General features: G+C 33.9%; 6 protein-coding genes and 1 long non-coding RNA gene across 10 annotated transcripts; 2 read left to right on the top strand and 5 right to left on the bottom strand.

The window, feature by feature from the left end:
* Positions 1–1310: 1310 nt before the first annotated feature.
* Positions 1311–2474, bottom strand: LOC123220545 (non-specific lipid transfer protein GPI-anchored 20-like). The gene is made up of 4 exons (XM_044642795.1): positions 2070–2474; positions 1957–1983; positions 1804–1845; positions 1311–1666 (listed from the first exon to the last, which is right to left on the bottom strand). The coding sequence occupies exons 1-4, from the start codon at positions 2410–2412 to the stop codon at positions 1443–1445; spliced, it is 636 nt and encodes a 211-aa protein (XP_044498730.1). The 5' UTR covers positions 2413–2474; the 3' UTR covers positions 1311–1442.
* Positions 2475–5510: 3036 nt separating this feature from the next.
* On the bottom strand, positions 5511–6670 carry LOC123221102. Its single transcript, XR_006503204.1, has 3 exons — positions 6532–6670; positions 6338–6440; positions 5511–6210 (listed from the first exon to the last, which is right to left on the bottom strand). It is a non-coding gene; the product is annotated as an uncharacterized LOC123221102 (long non-coding RNA).
* Positions 5790–6846, top strand: LOC123221101 (non-specific lipid transfer protein GPI-anchored 5-like). The gene is made up of 3 exons (XM_044643803.1): positions 5790–6248; positions 6355–6402; positions 6505–6846. Exons 1-3 carry the CDS (start codon positions 5930–5932, stop codon positions 6642–6644), a joined length of 507 nt encoding a protein of 168 aa, XP_044499738.1. The 5' UTR covers positions 5790–5929; the 3' UTR covers positions 6645–6846.
* A 9-nt stretch (positions 6847–6855) lies between these two features.
* On the bottom strand, positions 6856–10913 carry LOC123221100 (protein CDC73 homolog). 4 transcript variants are annotated; one of them, XM_044643801.1, is made up of 4 exons: positions 9637–10908; positions 9114–9196; positions 8850–8968; positions 6856–7190 (listed from the first exon to the last, which is right to left on the bottom strand). In XM_044643801.1, the coding sequence occupies exons 1-3, from the start codon at positions 10694–10696 to the stop codon at positions 8876–8878; spliced, it is 1236 nt and encodes a 411-aa protein (XP_044499736.1). In that variant the 5' UTR covers positions 10697–10908; the 3' UTR covers positions 6856–7190; positions 8850–8875. The 4 variants fall into 4 exon arrangements, with proteins under 4 accessions (XP_044499736.1, XP_044499735.1, XP_044499734.1 ...); XM_044643800.1 differs by lacking the exon at positions 6856–7190 and adding an exon at positions 7610–8147; XM_044643799.1 differs by lacking the exon at positions 6856–7190 and having other exon boundaries at positions 8737–8968; positions 9637–10907.
* Positions 10914–12174: 1261 nt separating this feature from the next.
* On the bottom strand, positions 12175–13049 carry LOC123220237 (uncharacterized N-acetyltransferase p20-like). Its single transcript, XM_044642322.1, has 2 exons — positions 12964–13049; positions 12175–12871 (listed from the first exon to the last, which is right to left on the bottom strand). The coding sequence occupies exon 2, from the start codon at positions 12853–12855 to the stop codon at positions 12328–12330; it is 528 nt and encodes a 175-aa protein (XP_044498257.1). The 5' UTR covers positions 12856–12871; positions 12964–13049; the 3' UTR covers positions 12175–12327.
* Positions 13050–15719: 2670 nt separating this feature from the next.
* On the bottom strand, positions 15720–16698 carry LOC123220273 (uncharacterized N-acetyltransferase p20-like). Its single transcript, XM_044642380.1, has one exon. The coding sequence runs from the start codon at positions 16557–16559 to the stop codon at positions 16020–16022; it is 540 nt and encodes a 179-aa protein (XP_044498315.1). The 5' UTR covers positions 16560–16698; the 3' UTR covers positions 15720–16019.
* Positions 16699–16888: 190 nt separating this feature from the next.
* On the top strand, positions 16889–18338 carry LOC123220272 (uncharacterized N-acetyltransferase p20). The gene has a single exon (XM_044642379.1). It carries the CDS (start codon positions 17774–17776, stop codon positions 18290–18292), a length of 519 nt encoding a protein of 172 aa, XP_044498314.1. The 5' UTR covers positions 16889–17773; the 3' UTR covers positions 18293–18338.
* Positions 18339–19028: the final 690 nt, after the last annotated feature.

Here is a 19028-nt window from a genome sequence, read left to right as displayed (position 1 = left end):
AGGCCCATGGGTCGGGCCTTGGACTTTAATATTAAATCCATGGATTGGCCCGACATGACTCGATATTGTTTAAAAAGTAAAAATATTTTAACCTTGTGTGTTTCCTTCCGTCTTGCGGCAAAAGGCTTCTGCTACAAGGTAGAAGTCTTGCTTTTCCCTGCCTTGTGGCAGAAGTCTTGCTTTCCTCTGCCTTGTGGTAAAAGCCTTGGCCTCCTTAATTTTTTTCAAAAATTTTTTAATTAATTATTTTTTTTGTCTATATAAATTCATTCAATTTTTTTTTATTTTTACTTTCATTTACAAATATCTCAATCTTAATTATTTCATTATATTTTCAATTTCATTTTCTCTCATCAACTCTCTTTCAGAAAATATCTGAATTCACAAATAATAATTATTTGTGTTTATAATTTTATTTTAATTTTAATTTTATCATTATAAAATATTACAAATGGATCAAGTATCAAATGAATTTAATCCATTTGAATATTATTATAGTATATATTTATTTATGTTTTATAATTTATACAATATGTAGATTAATTTATTTATATTATGCTACAATTTATAATATTTTTTATCATGTAACTACGGTATTCCTCTGTCATAAGTGAGAGATTATAAATAAAATATTTAGAGTACTGTCCTCAGTTTTAATAATTGAAAAATAATTTATTTTTTAAATTTTAAATAATTTTTTTTAAAATATTGATTAAATTAGCAGAATTGACCCATTTAAAACCCGACCCATTTTTATATGAGTCGGGTCTTGGGCCTTTATATATTAATAAGTCAGGCCAATCCGAAAGCCCATTATTGTTTAGGTTTTGAGGTTGGCCCAGTCCATTAACCCAATGGGCCAAGCCTAAGCCAGCCCAACCCGGCCATCGGCATCGCTGCTTAAAACCCATAATTAATAAGCTATAAGCTCTATCCAGTAGCTCATATTTCTCTACTTCACTCAAGTTTGGTGGTCAACTATCTTCACCTGGCAACCAGTTCCTTTTTTACTAACACTGTTTTCATTTTAAATGCTGAGTCATGTGCCATGTTATCTCATTTTCCAAATTGAACTTCAAGGGTAAAATTAATGTTGAAAAAGAAAAAAGAAAAGGCACGCCAAAAGGTTGGTGAATTGGGATCAGTCATGCAGATTATGGGGACATGAAACTGTGAAGGACAACAACATTTTTTTCAACAAATTGATGACAGGAGCATGAATCTGTACTGAAATGGAAAGGTTGGGACTGCTTTTTTAACAAACTATAAAATAAATGGATAACTATTTCAAATCATACTTACAAGTAATGTAACAAAACTACAAGCTTATTTAATAAATAATCTCCCAATATAGAATTTGAACAAGCCCAAAACAATAACCACACACCAAAAGAATTTATCTCAATGTTTTAAGTACACAATGGAGATGCAAAGGCAGAGACCTAGTAATAATTCAAAACCAACAATCCTACTGCTAATAGCAGAAGCAATGGTGAGAAATTGTAAGAGGGCATGGAAGCTGATGATGGTGGAGTCACAACGGGGCGGCTCCCTGGAGTTACGGTGGGGGTGGTAGGATTCACATTTGTAGACGGTGGAGTTAATACTGGTGTTGTGTCTGATTCTGGTGCTGTAGCAGATGGTGTAGGCTCAGGAACAACAGTTGCTGCAGGAAGAAATAAAAATACTTTTAATATTAAATTTTGAAACTTCAGAAACACTAAACGCTCAAAATTGTAAGCAAATTTGTGCCAAGGAAAATCCACAGCTGTGATCATTGTACTAAAAGAGGTAGACTTTTACCTGTTGGACTTGCAGCTGGAGATGCTCCAAATGAGGAAGGACCTGAAAATTATTACGCAAAATGAATGTGTGATTCACCAGACAAATCCCAAATTGCAGAACATTTTGATTTTCTAGTCTAACATAAATGTCAAAATGAATTAGTAAAGGTACCTGGAGCAGGAATAGGTGCACCAGTGGCTGCAAGCAAAGAAAATTTTGCATTAGAATTTGTTAGTATTGAAAAGAGAACTTAAAAACTCATTAAAATACAAAAAAAAACGTACCTTTGCATTGAACAGGGACGCCAGGCATATTACAAGCTCGGGGGAGAGAGATGGCCAAGCTTCGGTTGATGGGTATCTGGAATGGGACACTTCCGGTTACAATGAGGCAGGCACAGTCCATGCTACTACTTGTAAGTGACTTGAGTGCATTGCAACAATCGGAGGTTGGCGAGGTGCCATTCGCAGTACTATTTGTAAGGAAATTCATACAAGGGCTGAAGCTCGAAATCATTGAAGCCGTGCACGGTGTAGTCACCTGCCCATAAACAGGCAAGATCGAGGCCACAAAAGCTACGGCCGCCAGAAATGGAAGGAAGCGCTGGAAAGACAAGGAAAGCTCCATAATATAAAAAATGTGGAAGAGAAGTAAAATGATTGGATTTTGGGTGATTGGGAAAGAGAAGAATGAAGTAATTTATAGATGAAAGAGTTTAGGTTGGAGAGGGTGGAGGGAAACATAGGTGGATTTGTAGTTGGTCTGGAGCTCAACTACTTGAACTAATTTTGTGACAAAGGAGGTTCAACAGTTAGCCACTTGGCTGAGCTTGGCGACCCATTTTGACTTTTACTTAAAATGGTTGATGTGTAATTACATGATTGGTGGATGCATGAAGGTCAAAAAGTTCTTGATGTTTAGTGACTTTGCGATTTCGTTTAGAACTAATCTCTTCTGAATTGTTTACCAAATTAATTGGTCAAACAATAGGCATGGTTTCATTGGTTTGTTCTAAAATTAAAGGTTTAGTAAGTGATTTTGGGGAAACATACTAAACTAATGAATTTTTCTTTGAGAGGAAATAATTATGATCTATAACTTTTAAATTAATTTTTTTTTTTCACTTTCTCTATAATTTTTCAATCGGTAAATGTTAGGATTGTCATTCATTCGAATTGAATAGTCATTCAACTATTTAAATATTCTTATATGATATATTATTAATTTTATCCATTTGACACAATATGAACAGACGAACATCTTTTATGTATGTATATTTGGTAGTTTGAAATATCACTATCTTTATCATATTCAACCATTAATAATAACTAAATAAAACATAAAATGACATAAATGACTTAAACTTCTTTAGCATGCGGTTAAAATTATCATAAGGTTAAAACTAATTAATGACATTATTGGTAGAACAACGTTGAACAAGCAAATTTTAGATTTCTTTAACAATGCCCAGATGTCAAATTGTAGCTTGATTTATGAAACACAAGTATTACATAACCTAGCAATATTTTGATAGTTTTTTATTGTCTCATTTTACAAGTATCTCAACACACAGAGATGTCTGTTTTGCATTTTCCTTTGACGGGTTGTGTTTGAGCTTGGATTGTCATTAGATTAGATAATTCATATTGATTTTATTGGGCTTGGATTGTTAGGGGATATTTCAAATGATTGTGTTGGTCCAAGATCTTATTGGTAGTTGTGTTGGCCTATAGAATTGGTTGCGTTTAGCACTATTCTTAACGAGTCCAATTATGTTATTGAGGGCCAAAAATATTTGGTTTTCTTAAAGAGAAAAAAATCCAATTATGTTGTGGACCTGTAATGTCTCCTTTTTGGTTCTCCAGAGAGCTCCTTGGAAGCTTCACCCGCAGGTAACGTTTGCATTAGATAATCTTTACGTTAAATTAAAGCACACTGCCTTAATAGCAACAACTTATAATTTATAAAGTTGATGTCTGAATCGGATGCTGGAACCGGCTCGAAAGTAGTTCTACCGAGATCATAAACAAGCCCCATCGACTATGTGCTCATCTTTCCTGTGTTTATGGCTCCATTCGCATTAACAGCGAGCAGTTTCTGAGAGTTGTGTTTCTTGTTACTTTACAAGGTTCCTTTGGGTGTGTGCTATGGGATGTAAGACTTGTTTCAATCTATATGATTATTCAGCCCATTGTTGGTGCTCAAGAAATGTTGACCAGGCAAAGCATATGGGCCGGACTATGGATCCACAGATGAAATATAGACTCATGTCTTATTTTAGATAGTGATGCCAACGAGGAGAGACGAAGAGGAGATCTCAATCTCCATCCCTATTCTCACAGAAGATATCAATATTTATCTCTGACATATTCTCATTATGGGAATGACAAAAATTCTTTATTGTCTTTCGAAAAAGGAAAACTATAAAAGCATCTTAAGATTTTAAGTAAATATATTAATATAAATAGATGAAGATGGAGACGAGATCAGAAAGGGACATATGTATCTTCGTTCTTGAGTATATACATTTTTTTTGTTCTTTTTCTTATTTTTATTGAAGAATCTTCTCCCGATTAAAATTAGAGAGGATCGAGACCCTCTAAATTTAAGTTAAAATCATCATCTCTAATCTTCGATACTTATGTAGATACGGGTGGACATACAGCTAATTTATTTTTTAATATATGTTTAAAGTAATTATTATGTAGCTAAATAGGACGAACATTGACTCAACAAACACAATTAAAGAAATCATTGACACATTATTTTTTTATTGTGAAACACCAGCAAGAAATTAATGGTGTTATTAAATTCAGTAGAAAATAAAGGATGATTCCGTGGTTGATGAGTCTATTTCAGATGGGGAAGTTTCAAGTTAACACTTGGCTTCCTTTGTTATGGTCAACTTATGAATTAAAGATTTCGTGTTGTTCTAGTCTGTTTCCTGTAGTTTGCTTCTGCACGCAGCTCCTTCAACTAAAACATAAACAACAGTTTTGATCAACTTTTAATCTTAGACTCATTCAATGTTTCCTGTAGTATCGTTATCTACCGTTTCTTCTAAAATTTTAAGATTTGACATTGTTCTAGTTGATAATTTTTATCCGATAAGATATAATTAAATAATTTTAAATTAAAAATAAAATAATATTTAATTATATAATAATATATTATTTGTATATTTAAATTTTATATATATATATATATATATTACCCTTTTCTGTCACTTTCTACTGGGATGCCCCCCGCCTTGACAAATACTTGAAATTCAATGTCGTGTGTTATCGATAACTCTCATAGGAGGCAAAATTGTGCAAGCATTGGATGAACAACAATTTTTTCAATAGTTATGTCAAAAATTCAAAATAATAAGTTATTATTCTTGAAATCGAAAAATAGTATTTTCTCACTTATTATCAAAAGTCAAACTTTATTTTCAAAGATTGAAAGGTATTTTTATTGGTTTATATATAATAAATATAAATATTTTAGGATTAATGTCAGTTACAATAATAACACTGTTTTCAACCTTCAGTCAAATTTTATTAATAAAATTTATTAATTTTTAAGATAAATTTGCTATAAATGTAAACATCAAAATGCTTTAATCTATTTTTCATATGTTAATCAGTGCAAATAAGTGGGTTAATAATATTTTTGTGAAAAATCAGATGCAGACATATCTTTCGGAAGAAGGAAGCACCTTAATTTTCATGGGACTCTTCTGCTTTCTGATTTTGATTTGATTCTTATCTCTCAATGATAAAGCTACAAAGACTGATTCCACAAAGGCTGGAGTCAGAGACAAGTTATACTTTTCTTAGTTAACAACTACACCAAATTCTTCTTTTCTTCAAATCGTCACCACAACAAAATAAGACCAGTTTAGTTTCTCAAGTCTCCAGGTTTGAACATACATCAAACTCCAATATGGCAATATCTTACAATTGACCTTAGAAAAATATTTGAGAGTAGGAGAAGTTGTTACCTGCTTAGCTCAACTTGTGTTTCTCTTCTCTTCTTGTATTCTACATATATAAACTTCACCATTCTCTTCTCTCTTCACAAAACTACTCCAACTCCAGAGTGTTAAGAAGATCTCAATTTTCTTGGCATTTCCAGGTTCAATCGAAAGGAAGGCATAATGGGAAACAGGAGTTTAGAGCTGGGTCTGTTCCTGGTTCTAGTTACATTGTTGTGGGCAGGGGCTAGAGCTCAGTCAAGTTGTACGAATGTGTTGATCAGCTTGTCGCCTTGCCTCGATTACATAACAGGGAACTCTTCAACCCCTTCTTCTCAATGCTGCACACAGCTTGCTAGTGTTGTCGGATCATCGCCTCAGTGCTTGTGTGAGGTTCTTAACGGTGGTGGCTCGTCTCTGGGGATTGATATCAACCAGACTCAGGCTCTAGCTTTGCCCAATGCCTGCAATGTTAAGACTCCATCTATCAGCAGTTGTAATGGTAAGAAAGCAACTGAAAATTTTCTATGAAAATAAGAAGCTTAAAACATCTTTAATCAAAGGTCATTATGTTTTTTCCGCTAACAACACCTTCTTGCCTGTTCCAGCTGCTTCTCCAGCCCACGCTCCATCAGGATCTCCCAGCACAGTTCCGGGTACTGCCTCACTTCTGTATCTTTCAACTAATCTTCTTCTGATATGCAAATTGAGAGCTAAAACATGAGAAAGTTGAACAAATTTATCATTTATTTATTCAGGTACAGGAACTGGATCTGGAACTGTACCATCAACAGGAGTAAGACCCTCAACAGATGGAAATACGATCAAGTTGCCATTCTCTCTGCTTGCCTTCATGCTCTTTGCAGCATCATATAATTCAATCTTCATGATATACTGATTCCAATTCCTCAACAACCAGCATGCTTTAGTGATTACTACTTACCATTGCAGTCTTTGTTATTATAGAGTTTCCTTTCGGTTGAGGTTGTATGCCATAATTATCTCACAGCCCTCTTCAGGGTTGGGGTGGTTTTGTATTACCAAACAGATTACTAGCTCTCTTCCCCTCTCAATAAAAAGCATTATATGGCTTCAATGAATCAAGCATCTGTTTAACGTGTATCACTTTAAAGTCAAACAAGAACCAGTCAGTAAAAGGACAATAATATATAACAGAAGTCCTTCTAAGGAACTCTAACTAACATAGCATTGTGATAAATAGATGCACCAAGCAAGAAAAATTAGCACATTATAATGTGATTCTCTGGCATAAACTTGCATCGACAGAACATCTTGAGAATCAAAATTGTGCTGCACAATCTCTGACCCAGTACAGGATGCATTCAAATAGGATGACATTCAACTGATTAAAATCGTATTCGGGAAAACTGCCAACGGCATCCTTCACATTCTTCAGAACGACCATGCACTCTGCCGGTTGAAGCTGTTAAAACGTCAATTCCATGTTCGTAACCATCCTTGAAAATATAATTAACAGAGCACTCATAAGGTGTATATAAACACAACTTCAAATTTCAAATTTCTTGGTATACAGTTGTGTGCTCGGAGCATTCATATGTTCCAGAGATAAGCAAGTTAAAAACGGAATCAGATACCCAAAAAAAATGGTTATGACAATAATATTTAACATGGTGAGGTACCAGTTGAAGCTAACAGAAATGGGGAATTTAATTTAAACAATTTTTGTAAGATTTATAGTAATAATTGAACAAAAATTCAATAGCTATTGACTCATGCCTGATGCACTGGCTTAAACATCTTGGTGTACACAAAATTACTAGAGTGTATTTGCAGAACTAAGTCAGCAAAGAAATGTCTGATCCCCATCAAAGAGAAAAAAGATTGAAAAATCTATGGACCACGCCGTTTCTATTGCAAGAATGTTCACATCTGGTAACCCACGATTGCGCAATTCAACTCAACAGCTAAGATGTTTTGATTTACACTTTTACTTGGGAGTATCCAAATTAGTCAAAATCTTGGTTCATTTCTGAATTCTAATATATTCTCCCAGACCTAACAAGTATCCAATTGATCAGTGAAAAGAAAACAGAAACAGTTATCTTAGCAAGAGACAGAATGTTTTCCGTTAATTTATCATTAAAGAACAGTAAGTGACTAGGCAGTGGTGACTTCCGGTTTAGACTGCTGCAGCGAAGATCTGTTTCGGGAACTCTTGAATTTGACCATCCAGTGATCCGCCATCATCCAGTCAACCATGCAGCAAAATTAGTGCATGGCTTGGAGCATGTTATGAATTGTATGACAAGGGCTTGCATTTTTCTGGATAGTTGAACAATCTCAATCTACTTTTACAATAAGAATGAACTCAACTCTCAAAAGTAACTTCATCTCCACTTGTAGGTGTTGACTCCATGCGCTGTATTTCACAAATCCAGTGAGCTATTTTAGCCTATATTATCCAACCCCAGCAAATAACTTGCCTACTTTAGATGCAATTTTCTGTTCATTCCAGTGATGTGAAAGAACAAACAGTTAACCGTTTTAACATAGTCTTTAGGTTTTTAGCTTCCACATTTGATTCTGAACAGGAATTCTTTTGACAATCTGGCAACCAAGCTACACATGAACACTTCAAAACAAGCTAATCACATTTCGTTCCTAAAAAAAACCCCTTTTTCAGAGGAATGGAAAACAAAAATTTGCAGACAATTATTGAACCGATTCTCAAGTGATTTATGCTTGACTAAATGAGACAGGAAGAAACTGTAGAACCATTTATAACCTCAAGCCACTAAAAGATGAACAAAGTTGAAACAGCCTCATATAAGTCATGCCAAAGTTACTATTATTTTCACACCCAACCACATAATTTCACTGGTCTTTGATATGTTCCAATGTTAATCTCCTATGGTATTTCTAGCCATTGACACATGGCCCTGAAACTCTTTATAACTGTCTCAAAGTCAAACTCACAAAAAAAGGTAAGTAGGTAACAAGATTTAGTATGATAATAATCCACGTTAATTGTTGTCGGTTTACTATTGAAAGATTTTGGAAAAATTCACAGTTACATCAAAATGTTGGTCACAACTTAGAAACTTTATAGAAGCATACATACAAATATTCTCTAAAACTCTGAACTCTTTAAGAATGCGACCGTGAACGAACAAATTCTTCCAGTCTGTCCCACACCTCCAAAGCCGCAGCTCTGTCTTGGTGCCGCTTGTTCTTGCTAATCTGCACAATTGAGGCATATTTTAACCAGTGCTAGCAAAAAAAATGCTTGAAATGACACAAGAACTCAATTACACTCAAAAACGAAAAAAAATTAAAACATTGCAACAGAAATAATTATGCCGCTTAATGAGAAAATTTTACTCACAGATATAATCTTTACATTCCACTGCTTCACAATCTTTGCAGATTCCACACTGTCATCTTCAAACCGCATGAAAAATCCAATAACTGCATTTACATTATACAAAGTAGCACATTTCAAATACTATTTAACAGATACAGAATGTCTCACTTCTCATTTTCTCAACACAAGAAATCAATTCCATGATCCTCCCACCGAAAAAAAGCAATAATAATCCTACCCAAATGCAAAATCAACAGATTCCACAAAACAAAAACCACCAGCACTTATTTCAACTGCATACACAAACTCAAATTTGACATCAATCATGCTTGAACTTATTTTCAAAATGAATTTCAAAATCCAATAACTGTTCAAGCATCAATATGAACATGAAATCCAAAATCCACAAACGGCAGGAGCATCAAACCACACAAGGTCCCAATCAACCCAATTCAGAATTTTAAACCCTAACAACTACAATTTGCCACAAAAGTAGGCAAATGCGATTATGCAAAAACTTAATTTATCTTAGACTTCCACTTACTTTTATTAAAAATCTCCACATGGTCCTTGAAGGGCCAATCTTTGAACTGCCACTCCTTCCCCAAAACAAAAACCGCCACAACCCTGTCCCAGTCCTCGGCCTTTAACGCAGACGGCTTGTCTCTCACTTCATAAGCCTTCACCACCTGATCTCTATCCCTACTAAACTTCTTCTGCACTGTCACACAGTCCGGCCTCACCCCATTCATGTTCTTCACCTTCACATCAGTAGGAATATACACCCCATCTTCCAAAAATTCCTTCACATTGTAAATAGTTATCAAAGTTTGAAACGCACTTGGCACCAGAATTATTGGCACGCCTTCACCAATCTTTCCACCTTTCAGTTGCAACATCTTCGGCTTTGGCGTTGTTTCAAAACCCTCATCACCACCATAACCTAACCCTCTCTCGTCAACTCCCATTAGCCTATTCTTCGCCACTAACCCATCCTTCCTCTGTTGTGACTCAATTCTCTGTCTCTCCTCCTCCCGCCTCGTTGACGACACAAGAACACTATAAAAATCACTGTTTTTACACTCCAACAGCTGCTCACGGTCCTTCAACGGTCTCTCCGCCGCTCTGATCAAAGCCATGTAACCAATGTTTTCAAGATTTTCAAAACCTTTTCCGCCATCAACCGTGGCAACACTGTTATTAAAATTGATATTTCTCGTAATCTCGTCACCGTTTGTAAAGGTTTCGCCGTGGGGCCCATCAAGGGAGTTAGGGTTTTGAGGGAGGTGGAATTCGATCTGGTCGGAGGAGTCGATTTTACCGTTGAGGTATTCGAAGAGGGGTTTACGATCGGGGAGAGTAACGGGGGGGATGCGGTGGGCACGGGCGGTCTGGATATACTCAGTGTGCTTGAGACTGTTGTTTTTGATAAAGAAAACGAGGGTTTGAAGAGTGTAGAGATTGCCTTGTTTGGATCGAAAAGGGGTTTCAATCGACGAAGCGAAGGTGTAATCTGAGCCGAAGCGGATTTCATTTTGCGTCTGGGTGACCTTGTCGAGCTCGCCGCGGATTGTGAAGTCACGCAGTGCCGATAGAGGATCCATTCAGAGGTGGGTTATTTTTTCTTTCAATAATTTATTTCTGGTAAAGTGACTCTAAAAGGTGATGCAAGATAGTTCAGCTGTGCAGAAAGCTATGCTTGCAGTAGGACTTCATGGAATTTTCTTTCCTTATTTAGAGTGGAATTTAGCTGCGATCAAGGTCGTAGGGCTGTCTCGACTCATTTTAACAAGGCCAAAGGGTTTCACCACCAACGTTTGCTGAGATACCATACCCACCATTAAATTTCAAAACGTCATATTTTCACTCCGGTAAGTTTAAAAATAGGGAAGTTATTCTACATAGATTTTTCTATTTCCTACTTTTTCTTTTTCCCTTATTCTTTTTATTTTCTTTTCCTTCATTTTTTTTATTTTCCCTTTTCAAAACTTTAGGAGGCAAACATAATTTTCAGAAATATTAAGAGGCTTTATTAAAATTTTCATAGGGTTTGTGTTTTAATTAAACCTGACAAACAGTAAAATTAGACTGAATCGAGTCAATCCAGATATGATAAAACAAGTATGAGCCAAAATAGATTAAGTTATATGGATAATAATTTTCAAAACTCATACTTGATACTACGAATGCAAGTTAATCCATCGATCACCAGTTAATCTTAATTTTAATTTCTCACTTTTTTTTTTTTGTTTTTAGTATTTTAATGTATTCATTTCATAATTTTAAATATTTTTCTCTTTAAGTACATAAGTATTTCATAAAGAAATAAAAATTTATCTCAAATTAAAAAAATGTTTTCTATAAATTTGAAGAATTTTAGCATTGAACACAAAATAAATATTTATAACAAAGTGTTGAGTGTTTATATTCTTTAAATTTGTTTTTAACATAATAAATTTTTTAATTTCAGGATGAATTTGAGTTTATTTCATTTTAAAAGAAAAAAAAATGTAAAATTTGTGTTGGGTGTGTTATAAGTTTAATATTGAAGGGGGAAAAAAATGAATAGGAAAAAAAAACAGATGACCCACAGACATACCAGACTCACCCACAAAAATGCATTAATCGCAAGCATAGGTATAAAAATCTAAAACCTGTATTTGTTTTTAAGTGGGTTATCCACAAGTTATACAGTTAACCCACCTATTTTGATAGGTCTAATTTTAGTTTATTCTTAATAATTTTAAAAATAAAAATTACACCTTAAAGAACTAACTAAAACATAATATTTTAAATTGATTAGAATTTTAATATTTTTAAGAATGCAAATAATAAAATTTTAAATTGGTAATTTAATATTTATATTAAGTGCTAATTAAAATTTTATCATTCTAATAAAAAACTAAATCAGTCATTGGAAAAAAACTTAGCACATTCACTTATAGAAGTAAATGGACGGTGGAAATCTGGTTTTTTAAAACTTATAGATGAAAAGTGTGATTTTATCAAACCATGGGTGGGAGACAGTGATTTGCCTTTGAACAAAACTCAATAAACTCACGCATCACTTCTGGACATTTTGTACATTTTGGATCTTTCTTTATTTTATATATTGATAGATTCAATTCAAGAGGAGAAGGTGACTTCGAATGGAGAACGAAGACTAAACACTTAATCCTGGCATACACACTCAATCAATTTACAGCAAAAACACAGCATTAACTTGATCAATCAATCAAATTCTGGGATCAGTAGAAAGAAGACTAAACATGACCATATCTCTAGTTTTTCCCTTCATAATACAGTACTTTCTGAGAACACCTTCCCGCATGAATCCAGCCTTTTGCAGCACCTTCTGTGACCCAACATTTTCAACATCTACCAGAGCTTCAAGTCTCTCCAAATGCGGCCACTCATCAAATATCATATTTACCACCATTTTCACAGCCCTTGTAGCAATTCCTTTGCCCCAATACTTCGACCCCAGAACATACCCGATTTCACCTCTGCATCTGGCGCTGTCCGCAAATGGTGTGACTGAAATCGCCCCAATCGGCCTGTTATTTATGCAAATTGCCTTGAACCACTCGTGGGGTCTAACGACTTCGTTGATATACTCTATGCCTTCTTCTTTGCGACTGAAAGGTCCATAACTGGTGAAACTAGTCACTTTATCATCTCTTGCCCACACCATGAAATCGTCGATGTCTGATAGCTCCAATGGCCTCAGAGAGATCTCCCAGAATTCAACCGGGCCTTCCATGTCCACCCTACGTTCCCTGAAAGTATATCAGATCACAAGCTTAGCGTACAAGAAAATTTTATATCTAGGAAAGTAGGGAGAATGGGAAAGAGAGACGTGAAGGAGTACAGCAAAATGGACCCCCCCACCGCCAAGGCAAGGAATAATCTTGCCTCTTGCCTCGGTTTTCCTTCTGCTTTCACATTCAAGCAGCCACCAATAATTGATTGCTTTTCATTATTTTTATTTTTTAAACCTTATCAGATCGGTCAGTAAAATCGTTAAATTAAAAACTAGCTTCAAGTAGTTTAATTAAAAATTAAAAAATAATTTATTTATTAGTTCGAATAAATTCAAACAAAATTAATAAAATTAGATTTAACCAAAATTTAAAATATTTTTAAAATATTTAATTATTTTAAATTAAATTAAATAATTTTTTAAAGATATATAAAAAAATATAAATTTAAAAATAAAATAAAAATATATTTCATATTCATTAAAATATTCTTAAAAAGCAATGAGTTATCAAACTATATTTTTTTTTGAATTATAAAATATGAATTTTTTTTGTTTTATTAAAATCAGTTAAATAATTATTATTATTTAAAAATGATATATTTTAATCACTATAAATATAATTATTCTAATGATTTTATTTTATAAATTTAAATAAAATATATTGATTAATTTGATATTATTTAAAAATTTTATTATAATTTAATAATAAATTAAACTGATTGATTTTTTATTAAATTAGAAATTAATAAAATAATTAATTTAATTATTAAATAGATTTTAAAAACATTTTGGGCATAACATTAAGAAATATATTATGACGTCAAATTTGGGCCCTGGGTCAATCAGGCAGTTGGTCAATACGGGTGTACATTGAATATATTGATAAGACAAAAAAGGCAACTAGAAAAAGAGACCATATCAATAATTCATGGAGTGATTGAACATTTTTTCATTCAAGGGTTGAATCAAGATGAGGTCCAGATCGACCGCTCAGGATACTTTGCTGGTCTCCTGTCCGATCATTGGCAGAATTCTAACCCTAATGTCAATGGCAATGAGTCTGAGGACGACAAAAATGTCATCATGTCTCACTGAAAATTTAATCTATATCTTTTTGTACTCGTCCTATCGGGTGATTGAGTTGTGAGTTAAAGCCTTTAACCAATTGAATTCCTCACTCAATTTATATGTCAAATTCTCCATCACTAGTCACGCTCACCTCGAACGATTTAACTCTGCAAACATTTCAACCGATTAACTCTACAAGTTCACCTTTCATTGAACTTTCATCTCTTAATCTTATGCACTCACCTCGTCATATAATTGACTTGTGAATTAAAATTACATTTAATTAATTGAATTTCTCAATCAATTTAGACGTTGAATTCCTCGTCCTTGGTCACACTCACCTTCAGCGATTTAACTCTATGAACACTTTACAATATCATTCATTTGTTCCTCTTTGACATCTTATTAAGCAACTTGATTGTCTGACTCAACCTCTTAGGATGCAACAACCTAAACAACATTGCAAGAGTAATTTCCTGTAATTGTGGAAGGATCTTCGCCGTGGGAAATTCTTTTTAGGTTAAACGTTGGGTGAGAGAATGTTTACCACTCTAACATAAGAAGTCCATAACCTAGAATCAAAACGTCATTAGGACATATTTAAAGTGCACTTAGATCTAGTAATCTTGTAATACAAATAATAAAATATTACCATTAAGGTAAATTAATTTGAAACTTATTAAGTATAAATTATTATTATGTTTTGTTATATTCATATGTATAAATAACAAATATATTTGAATAATAATAATAATAAAATATAGAGTTATCATTTTATTGAAATATCCTCGAATGTTAATCTAAATCAAAGGTGTGGAGCTAAGAAGGAAATTACATCAAATCAAAGGTAAGGAAACTAGAGGAGAAATGACAAGGGGAATTATAACAAATCAAAAGATTAAGCCTGAATAAAAGAGTCCAATGGGAGGTGTTTGAAGGCTAATGCTAGTGCTCCAAGCAGTTAACATGCGTGTCACAGTGTTTAGGGTTTGCTCCCCCACCCTTGATATCGAAAACGCTAAATCTAAAGTGTGTATGTCTCATCTTGATCTTGATCTCTCACGATGAAAAGAACAAAATTGATTAGATATAACCCAAATGAACTGCAGGTGACACAATAAGTCTTCTTATCTTGATCTTGCACAGCAATAAGACCAATGTTGCAGAGAAGACAAAGTTAGTAACTAGTGGTAGGTTGGGTGGCTTGTTGTGTTATTTGAATATAAGAGTATTTTTATCCTAAAAATTATAAGTATAGGTTAAAAAGTCACAATAGAGATATTAATTTACTTGATATTTTAATTAAGTACAAAGTTATTAAAATATTACTAAAAAAATTTTAATTTTATTATAATTTTACTTCAGTTTATATTACTTTCCAAATTATATGGATAATAAAATATTACTAGGGTTTTTTTATATTAAATAAATTAATATAAATTATAAAAATAAATTATTAAAGTAATATATGGTGGATGAAAATTAGTGATTTTTTTGTGTCACCATAAACTTCTTTTTCACTTTTTCTGCAGGTGGTTACACTTGCGGTCTCAATTGACGTGTACAGTTATCAAAATGTTGAAGTTCTTTGGGCGTACATCAAATTAAAACATTTAAAATGCCTACCTCTTTGAGTGAATGAAGCTTCCACCAAACCCACTTATAATATTGAATGAAACAACCATGAAAACAAGACCAGTACAAATAGACATGTCAGGAGATCGGACCGGCCTGTAACATAATCCAAAGCCGTGTATAGGCACAAACATAGGAAGAGGAGGAGATGAGACATATCCTTATTAAATTTAAATTAAATTATAAATAGAAATTATTTTGCGTTTCATTGACAATGAAATATGATAGATAAATTATTGAAGAGAGAAACAGGAAAAGTGCCAAATATAAGTATTGCCGCCTCAGTTGACTAGTTCGCCAGGGCTAAAGGATGTGTAATTGCTGAGAAAGGGACCTTTTTCTGGCTATTTTCGCCCCTATGGAGACTTATTAATCCTAATCAAGTTGGAGTTTTCCAAAACAGAGACGGTCATGGTGGAAATTCCCCTCCTGTATGCTCAATTTTGATGATCTACAGATGATTAAGTTTTAGGATCAGTGGAGAGAAGACTAAACATAACGAAATCTCGAGTTCTTCCCTTCAGAATCAAGTACTTCCTGAGAACACCTTCCTTCTTGAATCCAGCTTTCTCCAGCACCCTTTGAGAGGCCACGTTTTCAATGTCAACAAGAGCCTCTAGTCTCTCCAAATGCGGCCATTCATCAAATACAGATTTTGCCACCATCTTCACTGCCTGTGTAGCAATCCCTCTGCCCCAGTAACTCCAGGCCAAAGCATATCCAAGCTCACCTCTACACTTACTACTACCGGAATTTGGCGTGACTGAAATAGAACCAATTGGCTTGTTATCGATGCAAATTGCCCTGAACCATGGGTGGGCTGCAACTTTGTCTTTAATAAAGTTTATGCCTTCTTCTTTGCTAGTGTAAGGCTCCCATTTGCAAAAGCGAGCAACTTTAGAATCGGTAGCCCACGCCATGAAATCATCTATGTCTGAAATATCTAACAACCTGAGAGAGATATCAGAGACTGTACTGGGTATGATGGATTCTTCCTCCATTTTTTATCTTGACCAAGACTGTTTAACAAGGGTAATTAATTAAAATAAGCAAAATTTTAAGCGTTTATACGTTTTTAGGCCACCCTAAACAAGTTTTATCAAAATAAGCAAACCGTATTTTTTTTACCCTTATGTTGAAAAACCCAGTAAAAATATTTTTTCTGAGAATGTGCGTCGGTTTATGATGGTTACAATGATGGCTAGGGATTTTACACTAAACCCTAAATATGTCGAATTATGTATATGGATGTTTTTGAATGTTTCGAACGCTTAAAATGATGTAGTTTCAATGTTAATGGATGTCTGGAAGTGTAGCCGTTGAGAGACAAAAACGCACAAATTTACAGTGTCACGCAAACTGCTCAAATTTACAGTGTTACGCAAACTGCGCAAATCGCGCAAACACTGTTTACACCGAGCAAACCTGTTCACATCGCGCAATCATTGTTTACATCGCGCAAAAGTAGATATTATAGTCTGTAAACAGTATTTTTTGCGCGATTTTGCAAGCAGTTTGCATGATGTAAACAGTATTTACGCGGTTTATACAGTTTGCGTGACACTGTTCACAGTTTGCGCAGTTTGCGTGACACTGTTTACAGTTTGCGTTTTTGTCTCTCAACGGCTACACTTTTAGGCATCCATTAACATCGAAACTATATCATTTTAAGCGTTCGAAACATTCAAAAACATCCATATATATTCGACATATTTAGGGTTTTACTGTAAAATCCCTAGCTACCATCGTAACCGCCGTAAACCGATGCATATTCTCAGAAAAAATATTTTTACTGGGTTTTTCAACATAAGGGTAAAAAGGGTAAAAAAAATACGGTTTGCTTATTTTGGTAAAACTTTTCTAGGGTGGCTTAAAAACGTATAAACGCTTAATTTTTTTGCCTATTTTAATTAATTACCCGTTTAACAATGCTTAATGACTGCGTTACGAAGTATGATGTAAAGATTTAGCATCAATTTGCATATGAAAATAAATATAATGAGATTTTTGGCGTAGACTTTGACTTGCTTGGAGTGGGGAGCAAGGAATTAGAAAAAAGTTGACAGCTGAAGATAAAATAATACTAAAATTTATAGCCGTCTTAGTTGACTACTTCAACTAGGCAATAGGAAGATTCCTAAGAAGTGACTGGATCCCATTTCTCCACACTTAAAAACACTTTTTAAGTTCGGCTTGGAAAATCCCGTGTGTTTCAATGGACCCATCAAGAATTTCCCTCCGACCATGCAAGCTCTCCGATGTCGACGACTTCCTGAAATGGGCAAGTGATGATAGAGTGACGCGCTATGTCAGATGGAACACAATTACTTCCAGAGAAGAAGCATTGAATTATCTCGAGAAAGTTGCAATACCGCACCCTTGGCGTCGGTCTATATGTTTGGACGACCGTTCGATCGGCTACATTTCAATCAAACAAGCAGGCGGTGAAGATAGATGCAGAGCCCTGGTAGGATATGCATTGGCTGCAGAGTACTGGGGTCAAGGGATAGTCACAGCTGCATTGAAAATGGCTGTTTCTAAAGTATTTAAAGAAATTCCCGAATTGGTGAGATTGCAGGCTTTTGTAGAGGTGGAGAATAAAGGATCTCAACGGGTACTGGAAAAGGTTGGGTTCTTGCAAGAAGGTCTGTTGAGGAAATACGGTTTCTGCAAAGGCGAGATTAGAGATATGTTTGTGTATGGCTTCCTTTCTACTACCGATAAGATTATGTAAGAGCTCTTTATCTTCTGGTTCAAATCAAATAAATTTGGTTTCTTCAGTTTCCTTCCTTGGTGATTATTGACAAAACCCAGTTCATAATATCACTTTAAGATAAAATTGAAGATGTAGCTTTTAAATAAGGCCAAATCAGCAAATTTTGCATATTTTATCGATGTTAAATTTATTAAATTTTTTATAGAATTATCAAAAAAACAAAAAAACACCTAAACTATATAATACTTTGCTTCCAAAAAATTGTATTATATCATTTTATTATAAATATGTCAATACCGTATAATCATATATTTGAAGATAAATTAATCTTTCGATAATTTAAAAATTGACAATCGTACCTCCAAAAAATTGGATCGAACAAAATAAATTAAAAGTGTAAAAATCATATTACAAATTATTATGGTTATAATTATTTTCAAAATATATATGAGAGAATATGATAATTTCCGAGACAAGATAAGAGAAATATCTATTTTTCCATAATAAGTATTAAAAAATGACATTTAAAGTCCCACAATATTATTCATAATTTAATCTAATAAGGGAGTTATTTTAATGTATTGAACTTTAAAGACAAAATATTATTAATTATATCTTTATTATAATATTTAAATAAAATGACATAAATATTTTTTTATTATTTAAAACTAACATCTATTTTGACAGATGAGTAGGGAAAAACTTTTTTCATACTGAAAAGGTGGATATGTTATTCGGCCATTAAAGAATAAAA

Source organism: Mangifera indica, chromosome 7 (genome assembly GCF_011075055.1).
Source record: "Mangifera indica cultivar Alphonso chromosome 7, CATAS_Mindica_2.1, whole genome shotgun sequence".
NCBI classification, from domain to species: Eukaryota; Viridiplantae; Streptophyta; class Magnoliopsida; order Sapindales; family Anacardiaceae; genus Mangifera; species Mangifera indica.
This window is presented reverse-complemented; position numbering and strand designations above follow the sequence as displayed.

Excerpts from the sequence above, each read along its gene's own strand:
- LOC123220273 (XM_044642380.1), bottom strand. The coding sequence starts at position 16,559 with ATGGAGGAAGAATCCATCATACCCAGTACAGTCTCTGATATCTCTCTC.
- LOC123221101 (XM_044643803.1), top strand. The coding sequence starts at position 5,930 with ATGGGAAACAGGAGTTTAGAGCTGGGTCTGTTCCTGGTTCTAGTTACA. Across the intron at positions 6,249-6,354 it reads ATCTATCAGCAGTTGTAATG|CTGCTTCTCCAGCCCACGCT; the intron begins GTAAGAAAGCAA and ends TGCCTGTTCCAG. Across the intron at positions 6,403-6,504 it reads ATCTCCCAGCACAGTTCCGG|GTACAGGAACTGGATCTGGA; the intron begins GTACTGCCTCAC and ends TTATTTATTCAG.
- LOC123220545 (XM_044642795.1), bottom strand. The coding sequence starts at position 2,412 with ATGGAGCTTTCCTTGTCTTTCCAGCGCTTCCTTCCATTTCTGGCGGCC. Across the intron at positions 1,984-2,069 it reads CGTCCCTGTTCAATGCAAAG|CCACTGGTGCACCTATTCCT; the intron begins GTACGTTTTTTT and ends CTTTGCTTGCAG. Across the intron at positions 1,667-1,803 it reads TCCAGCTGCAAGTCCAACAG|CAACTGTTGTTCCTGAGCCT; the intron begins GTAAAAGTCTAC and ends TTCTTCCTGCAG.
- LOC123221100 (XM_044643801.1), bottom strand. The coding sequence starts at position 10,696 with ATGGATCCTCTATCGGCACTGCGTGACTTCACAATCCGCGGCGAGCTC. Across the intron at positions 9,197-9,636 it reads TGTGGAGATTTTTAATAAAA|TTATTGGATTTTTCATGCGG; the intron begins GTAAGTGGAAGT and ends ATGTAAATGCAG. Across the intron at positions 8,969-9,113 it reads GGAATGTAAAGATTATATCT|ATTAGCAAGAACAAGCGGCA; the intron begins GTGAGTAAAATT and ends TCAATTGTGCAG.
- LOC123220237 (XM_044642322.1), bottom strand. The coding sequence starts at position 12,855 with ATGGAAGGCCCGGTTGAATTCTGGGAGATCTCTCTGAGGCCATTGGAG.
- LOC123220272 (XM_044642379.1), top strand. The coding sequence starts at position 17,774 with ATGGACCCATCAAGAATTTCCCTCCGACCATGCAAGCTCTCCGATGTC.